Here is a 23,378-nt window from a genome sequence, read left to right on the forward strand (position 1 = left end):
CTACCCTTTTTTTTTTTTTTTTTTTTTTTTGCGTTCGGTATCGGTAGGCGTCCTTCGAACTGCTTCCGCACATCGTGAAGGACGCCACCATCGTTTATTGAGTAAACACATACAGCTTCAAGATAGAAAGGAAGGTAGGACAATCCCCTTACCTGCCTTCTTTACAATATCAATTTTACAAAATTTTGAGGGCCCTACCCCTCTATTTTTGCTATTCAGCATATAAAAAAAAAATATACTTAAACTAGATTGTTATGCGTATTTCCGCCTGCCTTCTCCTTTCTTCCTTGCACTTGAACCTCATTATTCGGTTGATGTACGCTGCGATGAGCTGCCATTCGGCCTTTCCCCGGAGCATCTGTTCCACTAGGTTGTTTGCTGTTAGGCTGTACCCGATCTCTTCCATCAGTTGCCATCTCCAGTTTCCAAATGCGTCACACTCAAATATCGTGTGATTCACGTCGTCTATGGGCGCCTCGCATAGGGAACATCTTGGGGATTCAAGTTTTTTGAATCTATATAGGTATTCGTTGAAAAATCCGTGGCCTGTGAGGGCTTGTGTTAGAAAGTGGTCAATATCACCGTGGCCCCTGCTTGTCCACTTCTCCACATTTCTTATCAGCACGTGTGTCCATCTTCCTTTCTCTGTGGTATCCCAATCCTGTTGCCATCGCGTCATTGTTTCTTTCCGGGCGTCTCTGAGTGCCTGCGCTTTGTTCGTAGCAGTGTGCGCCGCGGCTCGCTCTTTCGCTAGAAGCGTTATTGGGGGTATTGAAGCTATAAGCATTGCTGCCTCATAAGACACCGTCCTGTAAGCTCTGGTGACTCTAAGAGCCATCAACCGTTTTGCTGCCTTCAAATGCTTGGCTGCGTCTCCTTTGATCAGCGTGCTGCTGCCCGCTCTGTTGAACAACAGCGGCTCCCATATCGGTGCAGCATACAATAGTTGGCTATGAACCACGCTTGTCAGTAGCCTCCTCTTTGCTGTTGACGACCCTACTATGTTTGGCAGTATCCTAGACAAGGCATGCGCTGTTTTCATGGCTTTGGCTCCGACCATCTTCTCGTGTTCTTTAAATCTTCTTCCAGAGTCCACTTCAACTCCCAGATATTTGATGGAGTGCTGTATTCCTATCTGTTGTCCTCCTATCAGGAACGTTGGCCTACGGTAGCCCTTTTTCCTCGTAAGCATGACAGCTTCCGTTTTATGTAAGGCTAGTTTTAACTGATGCGCGTCCATCCATTCTTTAACTAGCCTAAGGGATTCGTTGATAGCGCCTTCCAGTTGGTCAACTGTCCCCGCTCTTCCTACGATAGCTATATCGTCAGCAAAACCAACCAGTATTATTCCATCGGGCATTTTAGTTAAGAGCAAGGTATCGTACATTATACCCCATAGAAGTGGGCCAAGCACAGACCCCTGTGGTACTCCGCTGGTTAGTTTAACCGTCTGGTGTCCCTTGCCTTGTATTATCTCCCTGTCGGAGAGGTAGCTTCGCAAGACCCTAACAAGGTAGTCGGGGACTTTTTTCCTTGTCAATGCTTCGATTATTGCCCACCATGGTGCCGAGTTAAACGCGTTGGCAACGTCAATTGTAACGAGCACACACAACTGTGTTTTACGAAGCGTCCCTGTTCCAGCAACCATCACCTCCGCCATGACTCTGCTAATCGCATCAATCGTCGAACGTCCTTTCCTGAATCCATATTGGTTTTCTGCCAGCCCGGTTTTTTCCATATCCATTGCCTTCTCTATGCGGTTGCAGAGTATTCGCTCATACAATTTGCCCGTTGTATCCAACATGCATAATGGACGATAACTTGATGGCTGCTCTGCTGGTTTGTCCCCTTTCCGCAGCAACACCAGTCTCGCTCGTTTCCACGGTTTTGGAAAGTCCCCGTTTTCCATGCACTGTCCATAGACTTCCTGGAACATAGCTGGATGCGTTTTCACCGCCACTTTCAGCGCCTCGTTCGACACGCCATCTGGGCCAGGGGCTTTTCCCGGATACAGTCTTGTACTTGCCACTACCATTTCCTGTAGCGTGACTGGAGATATTGGTGTTTGACGCTGAGGTGCGCTCCCTTCCTCTATTGTCGGGTGGATTGGGAAGAGTTCTGATATTATGGCGGGGACAATGCTTGTGGGAATTGCCGGTAGCTTCCCAATCTTCTTCATGACTGTTCGGTATGGCACTCCCCAGGGGTCACGATCCACTTCGGCGCACAGGCTTTTCCAGCAGGCCTCTTGGCTCCTCCTTATCGCCAACCGTAGATTTGTCCTGGCAGCCTTGAATGCTTGATTTTCATCTTCGGACGGACCTCTCCTTGCCGCTTTTGGTATCGTCTTCTGGCTGTCAACGATGCTCTTCTTAGCTCTGCTATTTCGTTTGTCCACCAATATTGAGGTTTGTGATCATGGCCGCGTCGCATGCTCCTCTTATTCTATCCATCAATTCGTACGCATTTCGCGGTAGTTCCTTGCCATCCAGGTATTCTTTGAGTTTTCCGGGGTCGAGTTTCTTGCGGCACCATCCCGTGGGAACATCGGGATGTCTTCCGGTATGTGGTCCAATTCTGAAGAAGAGGTATTTGTGATCACTTCTCGATTCTTCATCAAGCACACTCCAATCTAACATTTGTCGCGCCGTGAGCGGCGATGTGAATGTCAGGTCCAGGATGGAGCGACTCGATCCTCTTTCGAACGTAGGAGTGCTTCCGATGTTGCATACATTCAGGTTCAGGGAGGCGATTAGAGCTGCGAGCTCGTTGCCTCTTTGATCACTAATAGCTGATCCCCACTCTGCGTTTTTGGCATTAAAGTCTCCGGCTAGTATGACTTCCCCCGTTCCAGCTCGTATGCTGGATTCTAGCCGCTCTAGGTACTCTCTGTATTCATTAAAAGTTGTGTTAGGTGAGACGTAGCAGGAATAGATTCGGATCCCTCCGATCCTAACCCACACGTACCCCTTTCCGGCGTCCCCTACTTCTTCTAAGATAGTCTCCTGATGGATTGCGATTGCAGCTTTCCCGTCTGTATCTGAATGCCAATGTGGCAGTGTTGTGTTTTGCTCACATACAATTAAAACGTCAGCCTTCTTTTCAGTGGCAGTTTGAAGCATCAACTGCTGCGCCACCTTGCAGCAGTTGAGATTTATCTGTAGCATTCTCGTCATCGTTTCTTCCCGTGGTTAGCAAGGAATCGCTTGAATGTTGGGCATCCCCCACTGCCAGAAAAGTGGTTACCTGATCCCTCGACACCATCTTCTTCACACAGCCCACGCTGTTCTGCCTCGCAGTCCTTTCTCGTATGTCCAGCCTTCCAGCAGTTGAGGCATACGCTTGAACGGTCTGGTCCGGTACACCCACTTTTCCTGTGACCAAAGTCCAGGCAACGAGCACATCTGTTCATTGGTATGCGTATTTTGACTGTGCAGTTTGCCCAGCCCATACGCAACCGTGGACCTGTTGCTAGCTCGTTGGCTATTCTAGCAGGGAGCAAGACCACTGATGTCAATTTCCCTTCATTTCCGGGTTTGATCGCCTTGATGTCCTCTATGGTCATTGTAGTCGTTGTTCTTACTGAAATTGCCGCAGCTAGGTCTTCTGGCGTCGCATCTGCATCGAGTCCACGTATCTCCACCGCGACTTTGCTCGTCTTTTGGTGCGTTTCAGCTCCTGTTATTTTCTGTACTGTTTCTCTCACCTGCGAAGTTTTATTTGTCCTTTTTACCATTCTTAAGAGGAGATCTCCTCTAGCGGTTCTCTTGGTCATTCCTACTTCGTTCGTGAGCCCAGCATCGCCTAGTCCTTTCTTCGGCCTTCTTAATGTTTCCGCATAGGTCTTATCTTCGTTTACCTTCACAATAAGGACGTCCGGAACTTCTTTAGCCAGATTTTTTCCCGTACCTTTCTTCCTGACTGTCGTCCAATTGGTACCTCCGGTTCCCGTCAGAATCATTGGAGACAGCTGGTCCGGTGCTGGTCTCTCTTCTTGCTGGCTGTAGAGAGCTGCACTAGGGGCTGCATCTGGAACTGGAGCTGCGGTTGCTCTTTTCTTCCCGTTTCGCTTTCTTTTGACAGCCTTGTACTCGGGTGGGTTCGGCTCTTCCCCTTCCACCTTCCCTTGCTGTTCCCGTGGCTCGCTCCGTAGGGCCTGGTTCTTTTGATTCCTCGATGTTTCCGGAGGCAGCTGGTGGTTCCGCTCGGCCACTAACTGGTCAATTGATTGTTGCTGCGTCGCCAACTGCTCTTGTATCTTTTCCAGTATTGGCATAAGGGGGCTGTCTGGCTTCTCGGCGTTGGTCAACGCTGGCGTTTGGATAGCCGCATTTTTCCCCGTGTCTTCCGCGACTGGTTTGCTGTTCAGTGCCGTTGGTCTCTGGTTCCTCACTTTCATGTACTGTGTCAGGAGCATACAAGTTTTCGGGATAGTATCCTTGATCTCCTTATGAAGATTTCGCGTAGCACTCGCGAATTTGTTCATGCTTGTTACATAGAACAGGATCTTTTCCAGCAACTGATCCTCACACAGGGGATGTTGATTGTCCTTACCGTCTGTGGTGTGGAGTTTCCCATCCGTTTCCCTTCTATGTCCATTTGTACGATAGACGATGACGCCGTCTGCTTCAATGGTTTAATGCCATCGTTCTCGGCGCTAGTAGTAGTACCAGAAACAGAGGCCTGGCCGGCCACCTCTACTGCGTTCCCCTTTTCAACACTCGGCGTGCCCACTGACCCAGATGCCTTAAGCTTCTGTGCCAGTGACACCCTCTCAATCTCCAATTTCGTCCTTGTCCGTTCCAGTAAATCCAATTTGTTTCTGTTTTCCGAGTCGGTCATCTCACATCTCTGGACACCCACGCGGGTGCCCGCCAGCGCCTGTGCAGGAACGCTGGCGGTCTTGGGATCGTTCTTCGACCCCGCATGGCTCCCTTGCCCACCCTGCGAAGTAGTCTCCTGGAGGATATCCGAACCTCCTGGGGAAGTAACAATATTCGTTGTTTTGTGACTTTCCATATTGACTTTTGGTGGCTAAGCCAACACTGCCGACGCCAGCCTCGCGTCGGTTGTCCTGTTTTCCGTCAGTAGGCCGTGATCATCTGGAACACCGGGGGTCGATCGGCTCCCCGATGGTGTGCTTGTCCGCGACCGCTTATTCGTCCAATCCCGAAGGGTATGGCTTATTTCGCGGCTATCCTGCATATCTGCAGGACTTTCCCCTATCCGCAACCCGGGGACGCGCCCGATGGCATGCCCATGCCTCCCCGAAGGGCCGGGCGACTACCCTGCCCATGGACCATTGGAGCGGAGGCACATTGTCGTCGCGCATGAGCACGACCGTACCAACTCCGAGTTTAGGTCCGCTGGAGCTCATCCATTTTGTCCTTTCCTGGATTTGCGTTAGATAATCCCTCGTCCAACGGGCCCATAACTGTTGCGTGAACTGTACAACTCGTCGCCATCTCGACAATCGATTGGTCGGGACATCTCTCTCATCACGATCGGGTAGCGAAGTTAATGCGTCACCAATAAGAAAGTGGCCGGGGGTGAGAATGGATAAATCGGAAGGATGTGAGGACAAAGGGGTTAAAGGTCGCGAATTTAAAATTGCCTCTACACGTATTAATATAGTGTTCAACTCTTCAAAAGTGAGTGAGGCATTGCCTAGTGTACGATATAAATGAGCTTTCAGCGACTTCACAGCCGCTTCCCAAAGGTCGCCGAAATGTGGTGACCTCGGTGGTATAAAGTGCCATTGAATACTTGATTTGGATAATGTGTCCTGAATACGCTCCTGATGTTCAGTAGATTGAAAAAGTGCTTGCAATTCTTGGAGTTGACGGTTGGCGCCCACGAAGTTCGTGGCATTATCGGAATAAATGTCCGTGCACAGTCCGCGTCTATCACAGAACCGCTGCAACGCATTGAGAAACGATTGAGTGGTCAGGTCGCCTACTAATTCTACGTGCACCGCCTTAGTAATAAAACAAACAAATAAGCAAGCATATGCCTTATTCAATGGAGCATTCCGCCTTAAACTGGACCTGATCATAAATGGACCCGCAAAATCTACACCTGTCTTTTTGAATGCCCGTGTAGGCCGTACACGAGCCTTGGGAAGATCACCCATGATAGGCTGTACGACAACAGGTCTATATTTAAAACATTTTATGCAGCGATGTACAACACTACGCGCAATACTGCGTCCGTTAAGTGGCCAGTATTTTTGACGAACCGCGGATAATATAGCCTGTGGGCCGCCATGCATTAATCTATCATGTTCGTGTATAAATATTAATTTGGTTAAAACATTTTTCGCAGGCAAAATTATCGGATGTTGCTGCGATTCATTTAGAGTAGATGCATTTCCTAGGCGACCGCCCACCCTGATCAAATCATTTTTATCTAAAAACGGACGCAGGCGTAACAATACACTTTTAGAGCTTACTTAGCCTGATTTACGTAAGTCCTTGATCTCACCAGCGAAATTACTAGCTTGCACTAACTTAATAATACTATTCGCAGCCTTGTCGATTTCATCGGCCTGAAGCGCACCAATTAATTTTTCTTTCTTCGACGCATTATTAATAAATCGTAGGCAAAATGCAGTAACGCGTATTAGTTTCGTTAGAGATGAGTATCTTTCTATGATCGACAAATCGTACCTGTCTGTAATTACGTGAGATACTGTTCGCGCTTCTAATAAAACTTCGTCCGCTCTACTATAGATATTATTTTCTTTCGGCCAATCAGAAACATCTTTGTGCAACCACATAGGTTCCTTCCACCACAAATTTGATTCACCGATTTTTGTAGGACAACAGCCGCGCGAAACTATATCTGCCGGGTTATCCTTGGTGCTGACGTGGTGCCACTGCGAAATCGAAGTAGTTTCATGTATTTCGCCAATGTGGTGTGCAACAAATGTTTTCCATCTTGCCGATTCCGACGATATCCAAGATAAAACGACGGTAGAGTCAGACCAAAAATATTTGTGTTCAATTGGTATAGATAAACTCGTCGCGTACTTGGCCGCCAGCCGCACTAGTAGGACGGCAGCTAATAACTCTAGACGTGGCAATGAAATTGTTTTTAATGGTGCGACACGTGATTTCGAACAAATTAAATTAGTTATGACCTCACCATTATAGTTTTTTACGCAGAGATATAGGCAAGCGCCATATGCTGTAAGTGATGCGTCCGCGAACCCATTTAATTGTATATATCCGCAATGTCACCGTCACCTACGAGCGAACGCGTAATTTTTAACGTGTTTAAATGTATTAAATTTGCACGGAACTTGCGCCACTCACCTTCAATTTCTGTTGGTAACGTTGCATCCCAATCTACCCGCGTTTGCCATATTTTTTGCATTATGATTTTAAAACAAATTATTACAGGGCTTATTAAACCAAGCGGATCGAAAATTGCGGCGATCTCGGACAATATCACGCGTTTTGTTGGTCGCGCTTCGTTATTGTACATTAACACTTTGTATTGATATGCATCAATGTCTTTATTCCAATAAAGTCCCAAAATGTTTGTAACATTTTCCGTATACTGCAAATCTAAGTCATTGTTGGCACTTGGTACTGCTTCAACACCAATCAACAAGTCGGGATCGTTGCTTGACAGCTCTAGACCAGCGCCCCTCAAAATCGTAATTAGGTCATCGCGTAATCTTAATGCAGACTGTTTTGACATGGCTCCGCCGAGAAAATCGTCTACATAGAAATCACGACTTAGGGCCTGACAGGCTTCGGGAAACTTTGACGACTCTTCTTCGGATAATTTTTGTAAACATGCCGTTGCCAGGTATGAAGCGGTGACTATGCCAAACGTAACAGTTTTTAGTCGATATATATTTAGTGGCTGGCTCGGGTCTTCACGCCACAAAATGCGCTGGAAATCACGTTGGCTTTCCGACACCCAAATCTGCCGGTACATTTTGTTTATATCAGCTGTGAATACGTATTTGTGTATACGAAATCACGTCATTATAGAGATCAAATCCTCTTGTACGTTAGGTCCCTTTAGAAGCACATCATTTAGACTTACGTCAGTACTTGTTCTCGCCGACGCATCGAAAACCACGCGCAGTTTAGTACTGGTACTGCTTTCGTTGCGAACTGCATGGTGCGGTAAATAATAACCTTTATCATCTGGAATCGTGTTTTGCGTTATTTCCATGAGTCCAAGTTCGGAGTACTCTTTCATAAATTTGCTATATACTTCCTTGAGCTTGGTATCGATTTGAAATCGTCGTTCTAATGATAACATTCTGCGAAGGGCTACGTCATGCGATTTTCCTAATCTAGGAGCATTGTCACGAAAAGGTAGACTTACTGTAAAACGCCCGTCTTCACCACGCTTTACATTTAACTCGAAATGTTGTTTACACCTTTTTTCCTCTAATGTGTATACGTTGCAATTCTTTACCTCCTCTAAGCGCCAAAATTCGGCAATTTGATTTTCTATATTTGCGAATTCGGACATTACGCTCGTACATAATGAAAATGTTGAGTTTTCGGCTTGATTTGTTGGCGAAGGGATGGGTCCCGCGATGATCCAACCTAAACGAGTGCCCTGGAAAATTGGCCCCCGTGAAACTGTCTGAATTTGTTCTTTAGTTAGTAATTCAAAATATATTTCGGCGCCTAAAATGATATCTACTTTTTTAGGCACGTGTAAAGATGGATCCGCCAAGCTTATATCCACCGGGATCTTCAGTTCTGTCAGATTAACCGGCATCAACGGTAACTTGCTCGTTAAATTGGGAAGTGCAAAAAATTCCAAATTTAATGAATAGTCGTATATACGCGATTTAATAGTAGTTGTTACTTTGTACGTAGACGTATGCGATGCATCATTAATGCCGATTATCGAACACGATGACTTTATTCGTTTTAAATTTAAACGCCGGGTCAATGACTCGGTCATAAAATTGTGCTGCGATCCACTATCCAGTAACGCACGGTACAAAACCGGTTTATTTTGACTGTCGAATACGAGAATCTCGGCCGTTGATAACAATACCTTACCTACTTCACTATTTTGACGTGCATGAGCATTTACCGATGCGGGTGCGCTATTAATCATTGCCTCATTAGCGATATCATTTCTATCGTTCTCCGCAGGTGGAGTGGTGTTGGACGATTCGCCGCCGTTCCTCGCACCGCCTGTATGTATATTATTATTATTAGCGCGCGACGCATGCAACAAACCATTATGTGGACGCGCGCATTTCGGACAATTACGTGACTTACATTTGTCGGAGTGTGCGCGTAAGCATATGTTACATAATTTTAAGTCATTAATTCTTTTTATTCTCTCTAGTATTGTGAGTGCTAGAAATTTGGTACATTTATAAATTGAGTGTGAGCCATTGCAATTATAGCATCTGAAAGATGTGGTAGTTGTAAATGATGAAGACCTGTCGCCTGATTTCTTGAACTTTGGAATGTCTGTTAGTACCTGTGTATTCATGTTTTTATTTGATTCTATCGCCTCCAAAATTCGAAAACGTGATTTTAAAAAATCTATTAGTATTGGCACTCCGCAATCTTCCATCTTGGTCGCTTCGCTTTCCCATGCTCGTCTCGTGTTTGCGTCCAGTTTTGACGTTATTAAAGGAGATAACAATGCGCTCCAACTGTCTGGAGTTTGTCCTAAAGACTCGAGCGCTTTTAAATAACCAGATACCGTGTCAATTAGCGTACGCAAATGTACTGCCGACTCTTTTTTCAGTGGCTCTAGATCAAATAACGCTTTCACGCGTACCTGGATCAACACCCTTTTGTTGTCGTACCTCGTGATTAAATTTGTCCATGCTACTTGATAATTTTCCGCCGTAGTTTGCAGACAATGTATAATCTTTTCCGCATCTCCACTGAGACACGATCGTAAATAAAAAAATTTTTGAATGTCGCTCATCGATTTGTTATCGTGTATTAACGCCGTATATATATCGTAGAATGCGGCCCACTCTGTATACACTCCTGTAAACCTTGGTATCTCGATAGCAGCTAACTTAATTGCCGACTGTACGGGCTGTAGGCTTGCATGACCATTTGGTTCGTCGTTGCTGGATTCGTTCGAAGTCCGATTAGATGACGGATTTGAATTAACGCCTGGCGACGCGGCTCTAATTATTTTATTGCATTTAGCTACGTTATCATAATACAACTCCTCGAACTCGCTACGGTATTTCTCGCTCTCATTAGTTGTCTCGGTTTCTTCTTCAATTTGCACTTGAACTTGTTGAAATTCATGCCATGTTTCTATGGTCTTTTCCAATCTTACCGTAATTTGATCGATATCTGGACTACCTTTATTATCGCGGATGTAATTTGCTATACGAGTTAATTGACCTTTTAGCTGGCCCCGGCGTATGATAAGGTTCGCCAGCTCACTCATTGTATTATCTATATTGTAGTGTGTAGCTATTCTATGCACTGTCTAATTCTACCACGTACTTTCCACTGGCTATACTTATATACGCTAATATATAATTTTAACCGCGACTCGAGAGTGTCAGAATATTAGGAATAGGTAAACGGGAAAAGGAAATAAACCCCGAAACACTAACTTATAGACTATGTGCTATTAACAGCTCGCTTACCTTGCCTTGGATGACCTTGAAGAAGTTCTTCCTTGACGAAGTTCTTCCTTGACGAAGCTCTTCCTTGATGAAGCTCTTCTTAATACTTCTCTATAATGAAGTATTGTGCACGCACTTTGGATTTCGCGTTTAAAATCACTGGACGATCGATTTACGCGATGAGCACTAGACGCTCTTATTAATTTAACTGCGATATTATGTAATATTATTTTGCATCAACTAAATAATCCCGGCCGAAGGACCATGTGTTTTTAGATCATGTTACGTGGTTTGGGTAGGTACTCATGAAAGTAATTACTCGACTTGGTTTTTTTTACTTTGGGTATAAATTTATTTAGTTGATGCAAACATAACTTGAAATATTACAATTAATAATACAAAATAGCTTAGAGGGTCGAACGACGCGCACTCGGTCGCGTGGTACTATGTCGACTGACTTAACAATAATTTTATAGATCCGGTGTCTCGGTCGAATCACCGATAATAATAATAATATATATAATGAGTAGTGGCCGAACAATAACATTTAAAAATATAAAATAAAATGTACCTTTGTTTATAACAAAGGTATAACAAAGTGAATCTAGTTGGTACTTGGGGGGGTCAAAAGTAAAAAAAATCAATACTTTTTAAACGTAGCGAGAAAAACCAACAAAAAATTAAGGAAAAAACGGAAATTTTTATTATATTAAAATTTTTATTGAACATTTGCAAGTTTTTTCGTAGTTAAATATGTATAAAATGTTTAGTTTTTATAACTAACTACTAAGGATTGAAAATTGAAAACAAGGTTTTTTTTAAATGCGCATAAAAAATATTTAAGATAAGTATGCACATTTTTTATTTAAAGACATTTAAAGTTTAAATGTTGACCAGATTCATTGAAATCTCGAATATTTGCAAATTGATTTTAGATTCTGAACGGAGTGATGAATATATTGATTTTACAATGATGTGTTTTTTTATTTTTTATTTTTTTGTCTGTCGACAACATTTGGAGCAGTAATAATGCTTCGATTTTCAAAAATAGCACCGTTTCTGAAAGGAAAGTGAATCTAGTTGGTACTTTGGGGGGTCAAAATTAAACATTTTCCGACAGTTTTCAAATAAATCGAGAAAAACAAACAAAAAAAGTGACGGAAAAACGGGATATTTTACGCAAAACCAATTTTCGACAAAAACGAAAATTTAATTTTACTGTAAATCAAAAAATAATTACTTTAAGCACTTGAAATTTTCAACAAATGTTTATATTAGCGTTGTCTATACAGGGTTAAATCAAAGTGTTTTTCGTATACAATGACTATACAGCAGAGCGACATACCCACACTACCCGCTTTTTTTATATTGTTTTTTAGATATCTTGCAAGTGGCTGTACTTTGACAGAAATCCATTTTACTTTTCGAATTGGAATTTCTACTGCAAGTAAAATAATACGAACTGTTTGTTGCAAAATATGGGACGTTTTAAAAAACAAATATATACCTGCTCCGTCAAAAGAGAATTGGAAAATAATTGCAAGGGTTTGAAAAAATTGCCAACTTTCCACATTGTTTAGGTGCCATAGATGGAAAGCATATAAGGCTTATTATAACAGAAAAAAAGTGTATCGATGTACTACAACTAAAAAAACTATTTTTGTATAGTACTGCTTGCTGTAGTTGATTCAAATTATAGATTTACGTACATAGACATTGGAGCGTATGGAAAAGAATGTGATTCTACAATATTTAAAGAATCATCACTGTGGAAATTAATGGATAAAAACGAATTACATATACCTGATCCAGAACCGATAAATGAATTACATGATCAAGAATTTCCTTATGTTTTTTTGGGTAATGAAGCATTTGCATTTACAACAAATTTACTAAAACCTTTCGGTGGCTATCACTTAACTACAACTAAAAAAGTTTTTAATTACCGGCTAAGCCGAGCACGGCGATACGTAGAGTGCGCCTTTGGTATACTTAGCAATAAATGGCGTATATTGCATCGGCCATTGAATGTTGCCACAGATTTTTCTGTTGATATTGTCAAAGCTGCTTGTATTCTACATAATATTATTCGCGAAAAAGACGGACTTCATTACGAAGAACACGAAATCAATGAATTACCTATAATGGGATTTGAAGACGCGGTTCATCAAGCAAACTATGTACAAGGAGGACGACATGCCAATGAAATTCGAAATAAGTATGCTGAATACTTCGTAAGTGATGCAGGATCAGTGCCATGGCAAAATTCAAGTATATAATAATTCAATATAATGAAATAAGTTAATAAGTTGATTTAAGTTTATATCGGTTACAAAAACAATACGATCCTAACAATTGTTTTCATTAAAAAATTATAAAATCTAAATATATGGTACTATTGGTCTTGACTATAAAAATATTTTTAAGTTTTTAATATTTATTAAGACTTACTTATATCATCCTTTTGTTTGTCTGATTTATCATCAAAATCCTCAACAAATGCCAAACATATTTCCTTCCATGCACTCCTCGTTAAGTTTCTGTCTTTGTACATTTCTAGAGTTTTATCCCAAATTACTGGCCGTTCTTCGACCATAGTGATCAGAAGTTCTAAATTCACAGATTCAGACATATTTTTATAGATATATGTCTGATTCTCGAAGTTATCTCTGTCTTGTAGAAAAAATTTTAATAGAAAATATGACACTAGTCACGACTACTAATTACTACAAATACTACCAAAAAATCTAAATAACGGGTACCGGATAAACAATCGGATATGAAACGGAAAGTGTGAAAGGTTATATCTATTAATGTAGTCTCGATAAACGGTCCGTTTGAAAAACGTTCCGACGACGGAAATATATCGAGGCAATCCGTCGATTCATCCGATAACGGGCCGGCGAGATATTTGTCCGTTGGTTAAAACGGATAGTGTGAACGGATAGTATAAATAACTATGTTTCTTATCTACTCCGTTTTCTATTTTCATCCGATCCGTTTCCGTTGCCGTTAAAGAAACGGACTGTGTGAAAGAGGCCTAAAGGTGCGTTGACTTGTCAACAACGTTAGCAATAGGTGTGTTAGGGGATTGTTATTATGATTTATAAGGCTAAAAATTCCGTGACGTTACAATGGTCTATCTGTCTATTCTATAATCAATGGTATAACGTATTGCCGTATAATGCCATGTAATAAGTATTTTATATTATTTTATAAATAATAATAATTTAAGATTTTCTGAAATTTCAGGGGGGGGGGGAGCTGCAGCCCCATCAGCCCCTCCCCTGGATACGCCCCTGTATTCACACATCATCTATAGTGTAAAGTGTTATCTAAAGTAATAATTTTAGGCTTTTCATAATAATCATGACAAAATTGTCATGATAATAATCATTAATTTGCAAAGATTTAAGAAATTTGTACTCAGTGTCTAATCCAGGCGTGCCCAAACCGCGGCCCGCGGGCCGAATCCGGCCCGCGAAGGTGTTCCAACCGGCCCGTGACCATTTTATAAAAATTAGAAATTTGTATAGGTGTAAAAAAATGTATTTTATTAAGTTTTTAAGAATATAAAATATTTTACAATTTTTAATTTTTATATGTGTAAATGTAAAACATGCTACCTACAAATAAATAAACAATTAAATAATTTAAGTATATAATACATTTTAGAATATTAATAGAAATAAATTAGTGTGAAATTTGGGCTTGTTTTTCTTTAACAAATCTTTCAATATTTGGAGTGAAATGTGTAACGCCAATTCTTAATAAGGAGTGTAAGTGTTCATCAGTCAAACGAGATCTTTCTGAACATTTTATGTAATTCATGCGTGAAAACGTTTGTTCGCAAATATAAGTAGAACCAAATAATGTAAATATACGCATTGATAATTCTTTTATTTTTGGAAAATCATCAGTAAGAGTCTTATAAAAATGTATTAAATCTGTATTTTTATCTGTGATATCTTTATATAAATCTTTCAAATGATTATTTGTTTTTAAATCAATAAGTTCAAGTTGAACAGTTTCATGAACATTATTTTCATCAGACAGAAATGGATTTTTAATCAGCCGAAATGAAGTCATATGTGATTTGAAATCTTGGAAACGGTTTTTAAATTCTATTGATAATTGTTCCAACATACTCACAAAATGATTTGTCGGAACGTAAATTAAAGAATTTTGTTTAATTTCTTGACACGTTTTAAAATGTAAAAAGTTTTGCTTTAATATTTGGTTTTTAAAAAGTTGTAATTTTATTTCAAACGATTTTACATCACTTATAAGCTCGAAAAAAGTTTTTGATTGTTTTTGAAGTTTAAGATTTAATTCATTTAAATGAGCAGAAATATCAGTTAAGAAAGCAAGATCGTACATCCATTGTTCGTTTTCAAATTCTTCTACTGGTTTGTTTTTTTCTATCATAAATATTTGAATTTCCTGCCGAAGATCAAAAAAACGTTTTAATACTTTTCCTTGACTTAACCACCTAACCTGGTTATGATACAAAACATATTTATGTTCCGATTCAATTTCATTTAAAAATTCTATAAATTGTCTATGTTTTAATCAGTGCGATCTAATGAAGTTCACTGTTTTTGTAACAATATTCATCACATGTTCCAAATTCATAATTTTACCACACAGAGATTGTTGATGAATAATACAGTGTAAAAATATAGGTGTTTCAATCATTTTTGAAGTTGTTAACTCAGCTATCCTTCCAACTAATCCCTTATTTCGCCCAACCATATTTAGAGCTCCATCTGTTGTAATACTACAGTGTTTCCCAGGTCAGTCCTAAATTTTCAATACAACAATTCACTTTTTCAAAAATATCAGCTCCTTTTGTAGTTCCAGAAATACTTTCTAATGAAGCAAGTTCTTCTGTTATATTAGGGGAGAGCGGGTCTAGTTGTAACACTTTTAATATTTGTGGCTGTATCTTAGAAAATAATATTCACTATCAGTTTTTTCTTATACCAATAGATAGAGAATGTTGTCTTGTTTCATAATATGCTTTGTAGGCGCTTTGTAATAAATACATAAATTAATATAAAGTTGAATATCATGATTTTTTTTTGTTACATTTTACCCCGGTAGTGGGGTAAGTTGTAACACACACAAATATATTGTTTAATTTCTATATTTATTCAAAAAAACAAAAACAAATAAAACAATTCTGTTAAAATAATAATAATAATCATAATAGTCATATAAATTATTTAAAATAAAATAGTTCTTAGTCATGTGTAATAGTTTTTACACAAAAGTAAGTTGTATTAATAACATTAATAAAAATAAACATATTAAAAAATAATGAACAAAATTATTTAAAATAAAATACGAGTAGCTCTTTGTGTCATTTTTAATAGTTTTTATGCATAAGTATAATTAATAACAGCAGTAAAAATAATAATAATAATAAACAAATTAAAAAATTAATAAACAAAAAAATTAATTATAATAAAATAACTTTTCAGTATTAAGTTAGAGGAACCTTCATTTCTTAATAATAATAAAAAAAAACATAGGTAATTAGGTATTTAAATTCTTCAGTCTTTTAGTAGCAGTTATCACACCTATAAAACGGACTCTTACATTCCCTTGCACAGTCTACATGAGTCCAGAACTTACACTTACTACACTCAATCCACTGTTTGTTTGCTTTACTCGAACTGAAAGTTTCCATGCACACTAAACAAAATGTCTCACCCTCATCTGAACTATAATTGTTTTCCTTAGACATTTTAGCTTTTTTTGGTTTTGTAGTTTTGGCTTTCTGTTTTTGTTTTGATTCAAAAATGTTTCTTTTAACAGCTTTTGCTTTAAATTTTTTTTCTATTTCGTTCTTTTCTGGTGTATCAGTCAACACAGCACTTTTTCCTTTTTGTCTACCTTTTTTATTTAATTTTTGTTCTCTTACTGCCTTGGGATATCGGCGAATACTTTCTGGTGAAATTACATTGGAGCTTGTTGAAGGTATTGGATGATCAGCCATTAAAGCTGATGTTGAAGTTGAAGGTATTGGATTATCATTTGACACTTGAATAGCAACATTTGAACTTACATTAATTTGATCAGGACTGATGTGTAATTCTGGTTCAAGAATGCTGTGTTCAGGACTGTTCAGGACTTGGTCAAGACTGTTGAATAATTCTTGTTCAGGATGAGTATCTTGATTTATATGATTTGATTCCAATTCATCTATATCAGTAACTATGGATGGTGCAAATTCGTCTTCTCGAAAAATATTTCTATCAAATGGCCAAATACCAGAAACTTTAAAACCACTCATTATATTTCGAGGTGATACTGCATCAGGCAATGCACCAGCCACAATTTGAGGAATATCATAGATTGTCATTCTAGACCCTGGGTGCATGGTCATCCACTGATCCATTTCCCTATTAACAAATTTTTTAAAAGGACCATACACACTACGGTTTAGTGGTTGGAGCTTATGTGAGCAGTGTGGTGGAAATGATAATAAAACAATGCCATTCACTTTACAAAAATCAATCACAGGCAGATATAAGTGCGACTCATGATTATCTAAAAGCACCAACACTTTTTTTTCAAGGCTTGGTCGAACATGATTTACAAAATGCTCCATAAATGTTAAGAACTCTGGACCTTGCATCCACCCAGATTTGTTGGCTGTACAAACACATCCAGCAGGTCCTCCCCTTAAAAAATTTTGATGAAATTTGACTCGTGGAAAAACAAACATTGGTGGTATAGCACAACCAGTTCCATTAACTACTATACACATAGTAACTAAAACACCCCGTTCAGCTGATGTTATAGCACCTATTTGCTTTTTCCCCTTAGTAGCAACTATTTAGGATGGTGTTTGAACTGTTGTTACACCTGTTTCATCAATATTGTATATGTGTTGAGCTTCAAATTTATATTTTAATAACACTTGTTGAAGCTTATCCATAAATAAATTTACATTAGCTTTATTGAAATTCATGGCCCTGGATAAACTGGTTGCTTCTGGTTGCCTGAGAGAAAGACTAGAATTTCTTTTTAAAAATTTTGTAAACCAATCAGGCCCAGCCATAAGGTTTTTTCTCCATACCTCAGGATACTTCAGGCCCAGTTTGTGTGAAAATTGGTATGCTAGTTGTTTAATGTCACGGGGGGTGAGTCCAAAATACATATCTGCCGAATTTTTAATATATTGAGATAGTATTTGTTCTTGGTCTACACTGAATACTTGTTTAGACCCCTTATATCCTACATTTAGTGTACTAACATCACCATTATTCTTACTTGTTTTAAATTTTGCAACATACCGTGACAGACTGACATGACACAAATCATATTTTTTTGCAGTACTTCTAACTGATTTATTCTCAATGATAACTTCATCTGCAGCAGCTTTTATCAACTCTGCTGTGAATCCTCTATTAGTTTTCCTTATATAGTGTCTAGGCATATTGAATGTTCTATAAAAGTATAAATGTATAATAACAAATTAATATTTTAATTAAATACTATGATAAAAAATGTGTTACAACTAGCCCCAAACAGTTTGTTACATTGTACCCCAACATGACTTTTTTTAATATTTATTATAAATAAAAAGGTAATATAATACTTACATTAATGAGTGTTGTTGCAATTAAATCTGCACAACATTTGGATTTAAGTATGACTAAAACTTGTGATTAAGTTTTAAAACTGTGATAACAAACTGAATAGTAAGATATCAAAATATTTTCACTATTTACTGATAAAATCAGTTTTATGATTGTTATCGCTTTAATAATTACAACATGATTCTGATAACAACAAAACATATGATAATATTTATTTATGAATCTAACGCTATCTATTAGAATTCTATAGAAGCAATCTACAAATACTTTACGCCTATGTTACATCTTACCCCATGTTACAACTAGACCCGGTCTCCCCTATAATCTATATCTATTCCTCGTATAAATATTAATAATTGTGCAGTATCTGACACATCAGTGCTTTCGTCCAAAGCTAAAGAAAAAAGTTTAAACGTTTTCGATTTTATTTGTAACTGCGTCATTAAATCACCTCCAATGTCTTCTACCCGTCTAGTAATAGTATTTCGAGACAAACTGATATTCTCGAATACAGACATTTTTTCCGGAATAATTTCTTTTACACTTGCCAAGATACATTTTTTTACAAATTCGCCATCACTAAAACTTTTATTTTCGCTAGCTATCAGGTTAGCTACTTCATGACTTGCTCGAATAATCTCATCTTTACCTCTATTATATTTTTCAAATACATTTCCGACGCGATCACTTTTGAAATTTTGTTTGAATTTTTCTAACAAAGAAGTTCTAAGATTCCCTACAATTTAAAATTATATAATACCTAAATACCCTCTTCAGAAAAATAAAAAAATATGATAAATATTTACCTTTACAATTGACGTATTTGTTTTGATGTTTACTTTCATAATGTCTTTTAATATTAAATTCTTTAAAGACCGCCACGGTTTCGTAGCAATCAAACACATAGCTTTATTTCGATACTCGATAAAAAAATAACTTAGACTCCAATTATCATTAAAAACACGGCATTCGGTATCAATTTTGCGCTTTTTATTTTGAGACATCTAAATGTGAACGTACAATTTCTAATGACGAAAACAAACTAACAACAATACTACTATAGCGTGGAAATATTGAGAACTTTAAACAGATACGATTTGAGTCAAAAATTCGATAAGTGAACAAAGATAATATTATATCCGATAAAATGTATAATAGATATACCTATGACTAGTCTATATTTTATCGAAATGAACAAAAAAAAACCATGAAGCATATACAGCCCGCAGTATAAATATAAATTTCGAATGTGGCCCGCAAGTTAAATAAGGTTGGGCACGCCTGGTCTAATCCTACAAATGGATTTTCACAGAAATGAATAATGGATTTAAGTGCATTGTTTTGCATAGTGTTATTTTCAACAATTAATTTCTTTAATTCATGAGCGATGGAAGTGGTTATTATGTTTGTTACATTTTGTTGAAGTTGGATAGCCTTTTTTCTGGACAAATTAAATTTTCCATAGTAATGGGCAGAAAATTTTACTGCAATTTTTTTTTAAATATCAATATCTACATAATTAACGCTAGGTTCATGTGTTAAAGAGACCACTTCTATATTTGTGTTAGCGTTATATGCAATCTTAGTTGAGGAATTATTATTAATATTTTTCAAATTATGATAAGAATTTATATTTTTTAACATTTCTCATTTCATATGTTTAGGAAATGTACGATAAGCAGAAAAAGTTTGTGAACAATGCGATATACCACAGCGATAAAAACTTGATGATGTTAATGAATGAACATACTTCAAATGTACCATGAATTGATCAAGTTCAGTAAATAAATCTTTACAGATAAAGCAAATTAAATCCATCATTTAAATTAATGAATTTATTTTTAAAATTACTGTATATAAATATTTATTTATTTAAATGAATTATGTTACCAAAATATTAGTTTGAAAAAAAAGAATTAACAATATTATAATTACTAAATTTAATTATGACTTTAAACAGTAGAGAGTAGATAAATCAGAAATTAATGATGTTAGGGAAAAACTTCTAACATCACATTCATTATGAATATCATAGAATGTTCAAACTAATACAGATTGAATGGGGTACTGTAAATTGAACACTTGGACAATTTTAAAACATGTGTCTAATGCACGAACTATGTTAGAAAATTTATAATAAGTATTGAAATAATATACATACAAATCTTTTGTACCATCCAATTCAGCTCCAACAATGCAAATGAATGAATGTACTTTTTCTTTTTTTTGTAAGCACTCTCAATTTGTGATTGAATTTGAACATGTAAGTCATTTACTGAAACTAATTATTATAAAAAAGATGTTTTGGCATCAGAAATAGAAGTTTTGACTATGCGTCGTTTTTTGGTAACAGGATCTATTTCAAATGTTCTGGAAGTTAGAACCAATAGAGCATTCATTACATCCAAAACTAAGTGATTTCTGGTTTCTGCAAAAGCAAGATAAAAATAAGTACTTAATTTAATAAATTAAAATTATAGAGATTAAATATCATACCAATATCTGTTTCTTTAATTTCTATTAAACGCTTGACTAATAATTTACTGTTTACATCTTTTATGTTAGTGATCATTAATGGAATAATCTTAACAATAAATTGATTCCACTTTACAAACAGTGAGTTTCCTTTTGAAGGATAAATATTATCAAAATCAATATCAATCTGAAATAAAATCAGTCAAAGAAATAATGTTAAAATTAATATAAACTGCAAATATTAAGCCACAAAACATTTAACAAAACGGTAGGCTTGTAACATACTTTTAACACAAAATCAAACTATTAAATAAGGTACATTTATGACTACTTAGAACACGGTTTAAATACTTCAATAAAATAAAATATTACCAAACTGTAGGCAAATTACAGTTTCAAAATAGGCCATTCTTAAGAATATCAACTATGTTGATATTTTGGGATAATAGATAATCCCTACGAATTTCACAAGTTTTTTGCCATTTTAAAGTTACTTCACTCATGGGTTCAACATTAAACTGAAGCCATTTCTTTAATTTAATTAAATCTTCATTTACTATAGGTACATACAAAAATAATTATTTACTAAATATTACTTAATTGGTTTATTTATCTATTATGACTATTTATATAATTATTTACTTATAGTTTTCTTATGTAATGTAGATGTTTCCTTTAGCATAGCAACACCAGAATTTTTTTAAACTTTTTTTGGAGTAGACCATAACTGATGCCGTCATAATTTGGTTAAAGTATCCTTGAGTCAAAATTGATTGATTGGCAGATATTTCCACGATTTGGATTATTCTCGATTAAATAAAACAATTTTTTTTTGCATATTTTGAACATAATGCATATTATAATATTGCATAGTTCGATATTTTTTAAATCACGAATTTTAAATGACCTTCTATAATTGTTGTGCTATTTGTTGGATCGCCGTACATTTACTACCTATTTAATTTTTTTGGTAAGATGACCGTTGGTTACATATACATTATTTTTGTTTTGCATCAATATGGTATGTTTTAGTTAATAAACATCCATTCTTCGTTCCAATCATCGGTGATTCGTGTTTCAAAATTTGAAAGAACATAATTATAATATTATATAAATAACCTAATATCATTACAGCAATATTCAATGTAACAATAACTAGGTACTTATAATTAATTATTAATTTTTAAAAATAATAATAAATAATTAGTAGAGAGTTACTGTTTCAATAATTAGTTTCTGATTTTTATTTAAAAAATATTAAATGTTATGCAATGCCTTACAACGTCTTGTTTTATGAAGACAATTAGTGATTAACATTTATTTTTATAATAGGTACTATATAAGGTAAATAAAAATGGATTCTCGTCAACGTTCTCGTAGTATGAAGTTAGTAAAAGCAGCTCAATTAAACCAGCCAATACCTATTATTAATCAAAGATACCAAACTCGGAAAAAAATGCCATCTACAGAATCTAATGATCAAACTATTTTTTTTAAATAATCTCGTATTTGAAGAAATTATGACACAAAAAGATAATGTGGGAGTTGATAAAACAATAATTGCTGAAGAACTTTCTTCTTCAAAAAGTAAAATAGATTTATCTTATGAATTTTCTGAAGAATGGTTACCACCAGGTTTGAAAATAAAATTAGATTGTCATTCTGAAATATCCAGCCTTTATATTAGTAGTAATGTTTTTAAATCTAATAACTGTTCTAAAGAATTGTTCCCTTCCCTTATTGACGTTGATAACATTGTTGAAAATGCAGATTACAACGTAAGCCATTTGATTGACCATTCTCAAGAAGCCTCTCAGATTTCCTAGTTCATAACTATAGATGAGAGTAATGAAGGAATTATAAATAAAAATACAGACGAGCACAACAGTAGTATAGATGAAACAATTCAGATTGGGAAAGGTGGTTTAAGGAAAAGTCAGAAATCTAACAGAAGAAATACTAAACAAAAAGAAAAATTATCGGGTTCCGGAAAAACACTTCAACCAAACCCTTGTTTGTCTGCTAAGTGTCAAAATAAATGTGTATACAAATTTTCTGAGGACGAGAGAAAATAAATTTTTACAGCATTTTGGGGATTAAATAGTATTCAAAGACATCGAGATTTTATAATAGCATGTGCCATTGAAATACCTGTAAAAAGAGTAAGAGCAAAACATGGACTTAGCCGACGTAATATTACCAATGAATATTTTTTATCTTATAATTCTGAATCGAAAAAAGTGTGCTTGCAGTTTTTATTTAAAACATTAAATGTATCCCATAAATTTGTGAGATATACGTTATAGAATAAAACAAATACTGTCATTTCTCCTAACGATAGACGTGGTAAGGGCCGTCCACCAAATGAAGTGGCAATTGAAAATATGAAAAATCTAGATTATTTTATTCTAAAACTAACTGCAGTATCATCGCACTATTGTCGGGCATCAAGTATTAAAAAATACTTACCAGCAGAATTTGGTAATATATCAAGATTATACTTGGTATACATGGATTTTTGTAAGAAAAATAACCATGCAGTTATGTCGAAAAGTACTTTCAAGACAGTATTTACAAAAAAATAAAATATTGGGTTTCGTCTTCCTAAAAAAGATAAATGTAATCTTTGTTCAAAATTTGATAATATAAAATTATCTAGAGACTTGAACGAAGAACAAAAAATTAAA

At 36.8% G+C, this 23,378-nt stretch overlaps 4 protein-coding genes and 1 pseudogene across 4 annotated transcripts; all 5 read right to left on the reverse strand.

Annotated features, from left to right (window-relative positions):
• Positions 1 to 2,381: 2,381 nt before the first annotated feature.
• On the reverse strand, positions 2,382 to 3,176 carry LOC107168894 (uncharacterized). The gene has a single exon (XM_015518442.1). The coding sequence runs from the start codon at positions 3,174 to 3,176 to the stop codon at positions 2,382 to 2,384; it is 795 nt and encodes a 264-aa protein (XP_015373928.1).
• A 2,018-nt stretch (positions 3,177 to 5,194) lies between these two features.
• On the reverse strand, positions 5,195 to 6,133 carry LOC149059944 (uncharacterized). The gene has a single exon (XM_089226982.1). The coding sequence runs from the start codon at positions 6,131 to 6,133 to the stop codon at positions 5,195 to 5,197; it is 939 nt and encodes a 312-aa protein (XP_089083108.1).
• A 318-nt stretch (positions 6,134 to 6,451) lies between these two features.
• On the reverse strand, positions 6,452 to 7,950 carry LOC149059945 (uncharacterized). Its single transcript, XM_089226986.1, has 2 exons — positions 7,317 to 7,950; positions 6,452 to 7,071 (listed from the first exon to the last, which is right to left on the reverse strand). Exons 1-2 carry the CDS (start codon positions 7,948 to 7,950, stop codon positions 6,452 to 6,454), a joined length of 1,254 nt encoding a protein of 417 aa, XP_089083112.1.
• Positions 7,951 to 7,992: 42 nt separating this feature from the next.
• Positions 7,993 to 10,419, reverse strand: LOC107172668 (uncharacterized). The gene has a single exon (XM_015522959.2). The coding sequence runs from the start codon at positions 10,417 to 10,419 to the stop codon at positions 7,993 to 7,995; it is 2,427 nt and encodes an 808-aa protein (XP_015378445.2).
• Positions 10,420 to 20,504: 10,085 nt separating this feature from the next.
• LOC149059946 (uncharacterized) lies at positions 20,505 to 21,638 on the reverse strand (annotated as a pseudogene).
• Between the last annotated feature and the right edge of the window lie 1,740 nt (positions 21,639 to 23,378).

This window comes from Diuraphis noxia, unplaced genomic scaffold (assembly GCF_037042655.1).
Source record: "Diuraphis noxia isolate RWA-SAM2 unplaced genomic scaffold, SU_Dnox_SAM2 contig0001, whole genome shotgun sequence".
NCBI lineage: Eukaryota > Metazoa > Arthropoda > Insecta > Hemiptera > Aphididae > Diuraphis > Diuraphis noxia.

Coding starts and splice junctions, on each gene's coding strand:
- LOC149059944 (XM_089226982.1), bottom strand. CDS start 6,133: ATGGGTGATCTTCCCAAGGCTCGTGTACGGCCTACACGGGCATTCAAA.
- LOC107172668 (XM_015522959.2), bottom strand. CDS start 10,419: ATGAGTGAGCTGGCGAACCTTATCATACGCCGGGGCCAGCTAAAAGGT.
- LOC149059945 (XM_089226986.1), bottom strand. CDS start 7,950: ATGTACCGGCAGATTTGGGTGTCGGAAAGCCAACGTGATTTCCAGCGC. Junction 7,072..7,316: donor GTTACCAACAGAAATTGAAG/GTGAGTGGCGCA, acceptor TGCCACGTCTAG/AGTTATTAGCTGCCGTCCTA.
- LOC107168894 (XM_015518442.1), bottom strand. CDS start 3,176: ATGACGAGAATGCTACAGATAAATCTCAACTGCTGCAAGGTGGCGCAG.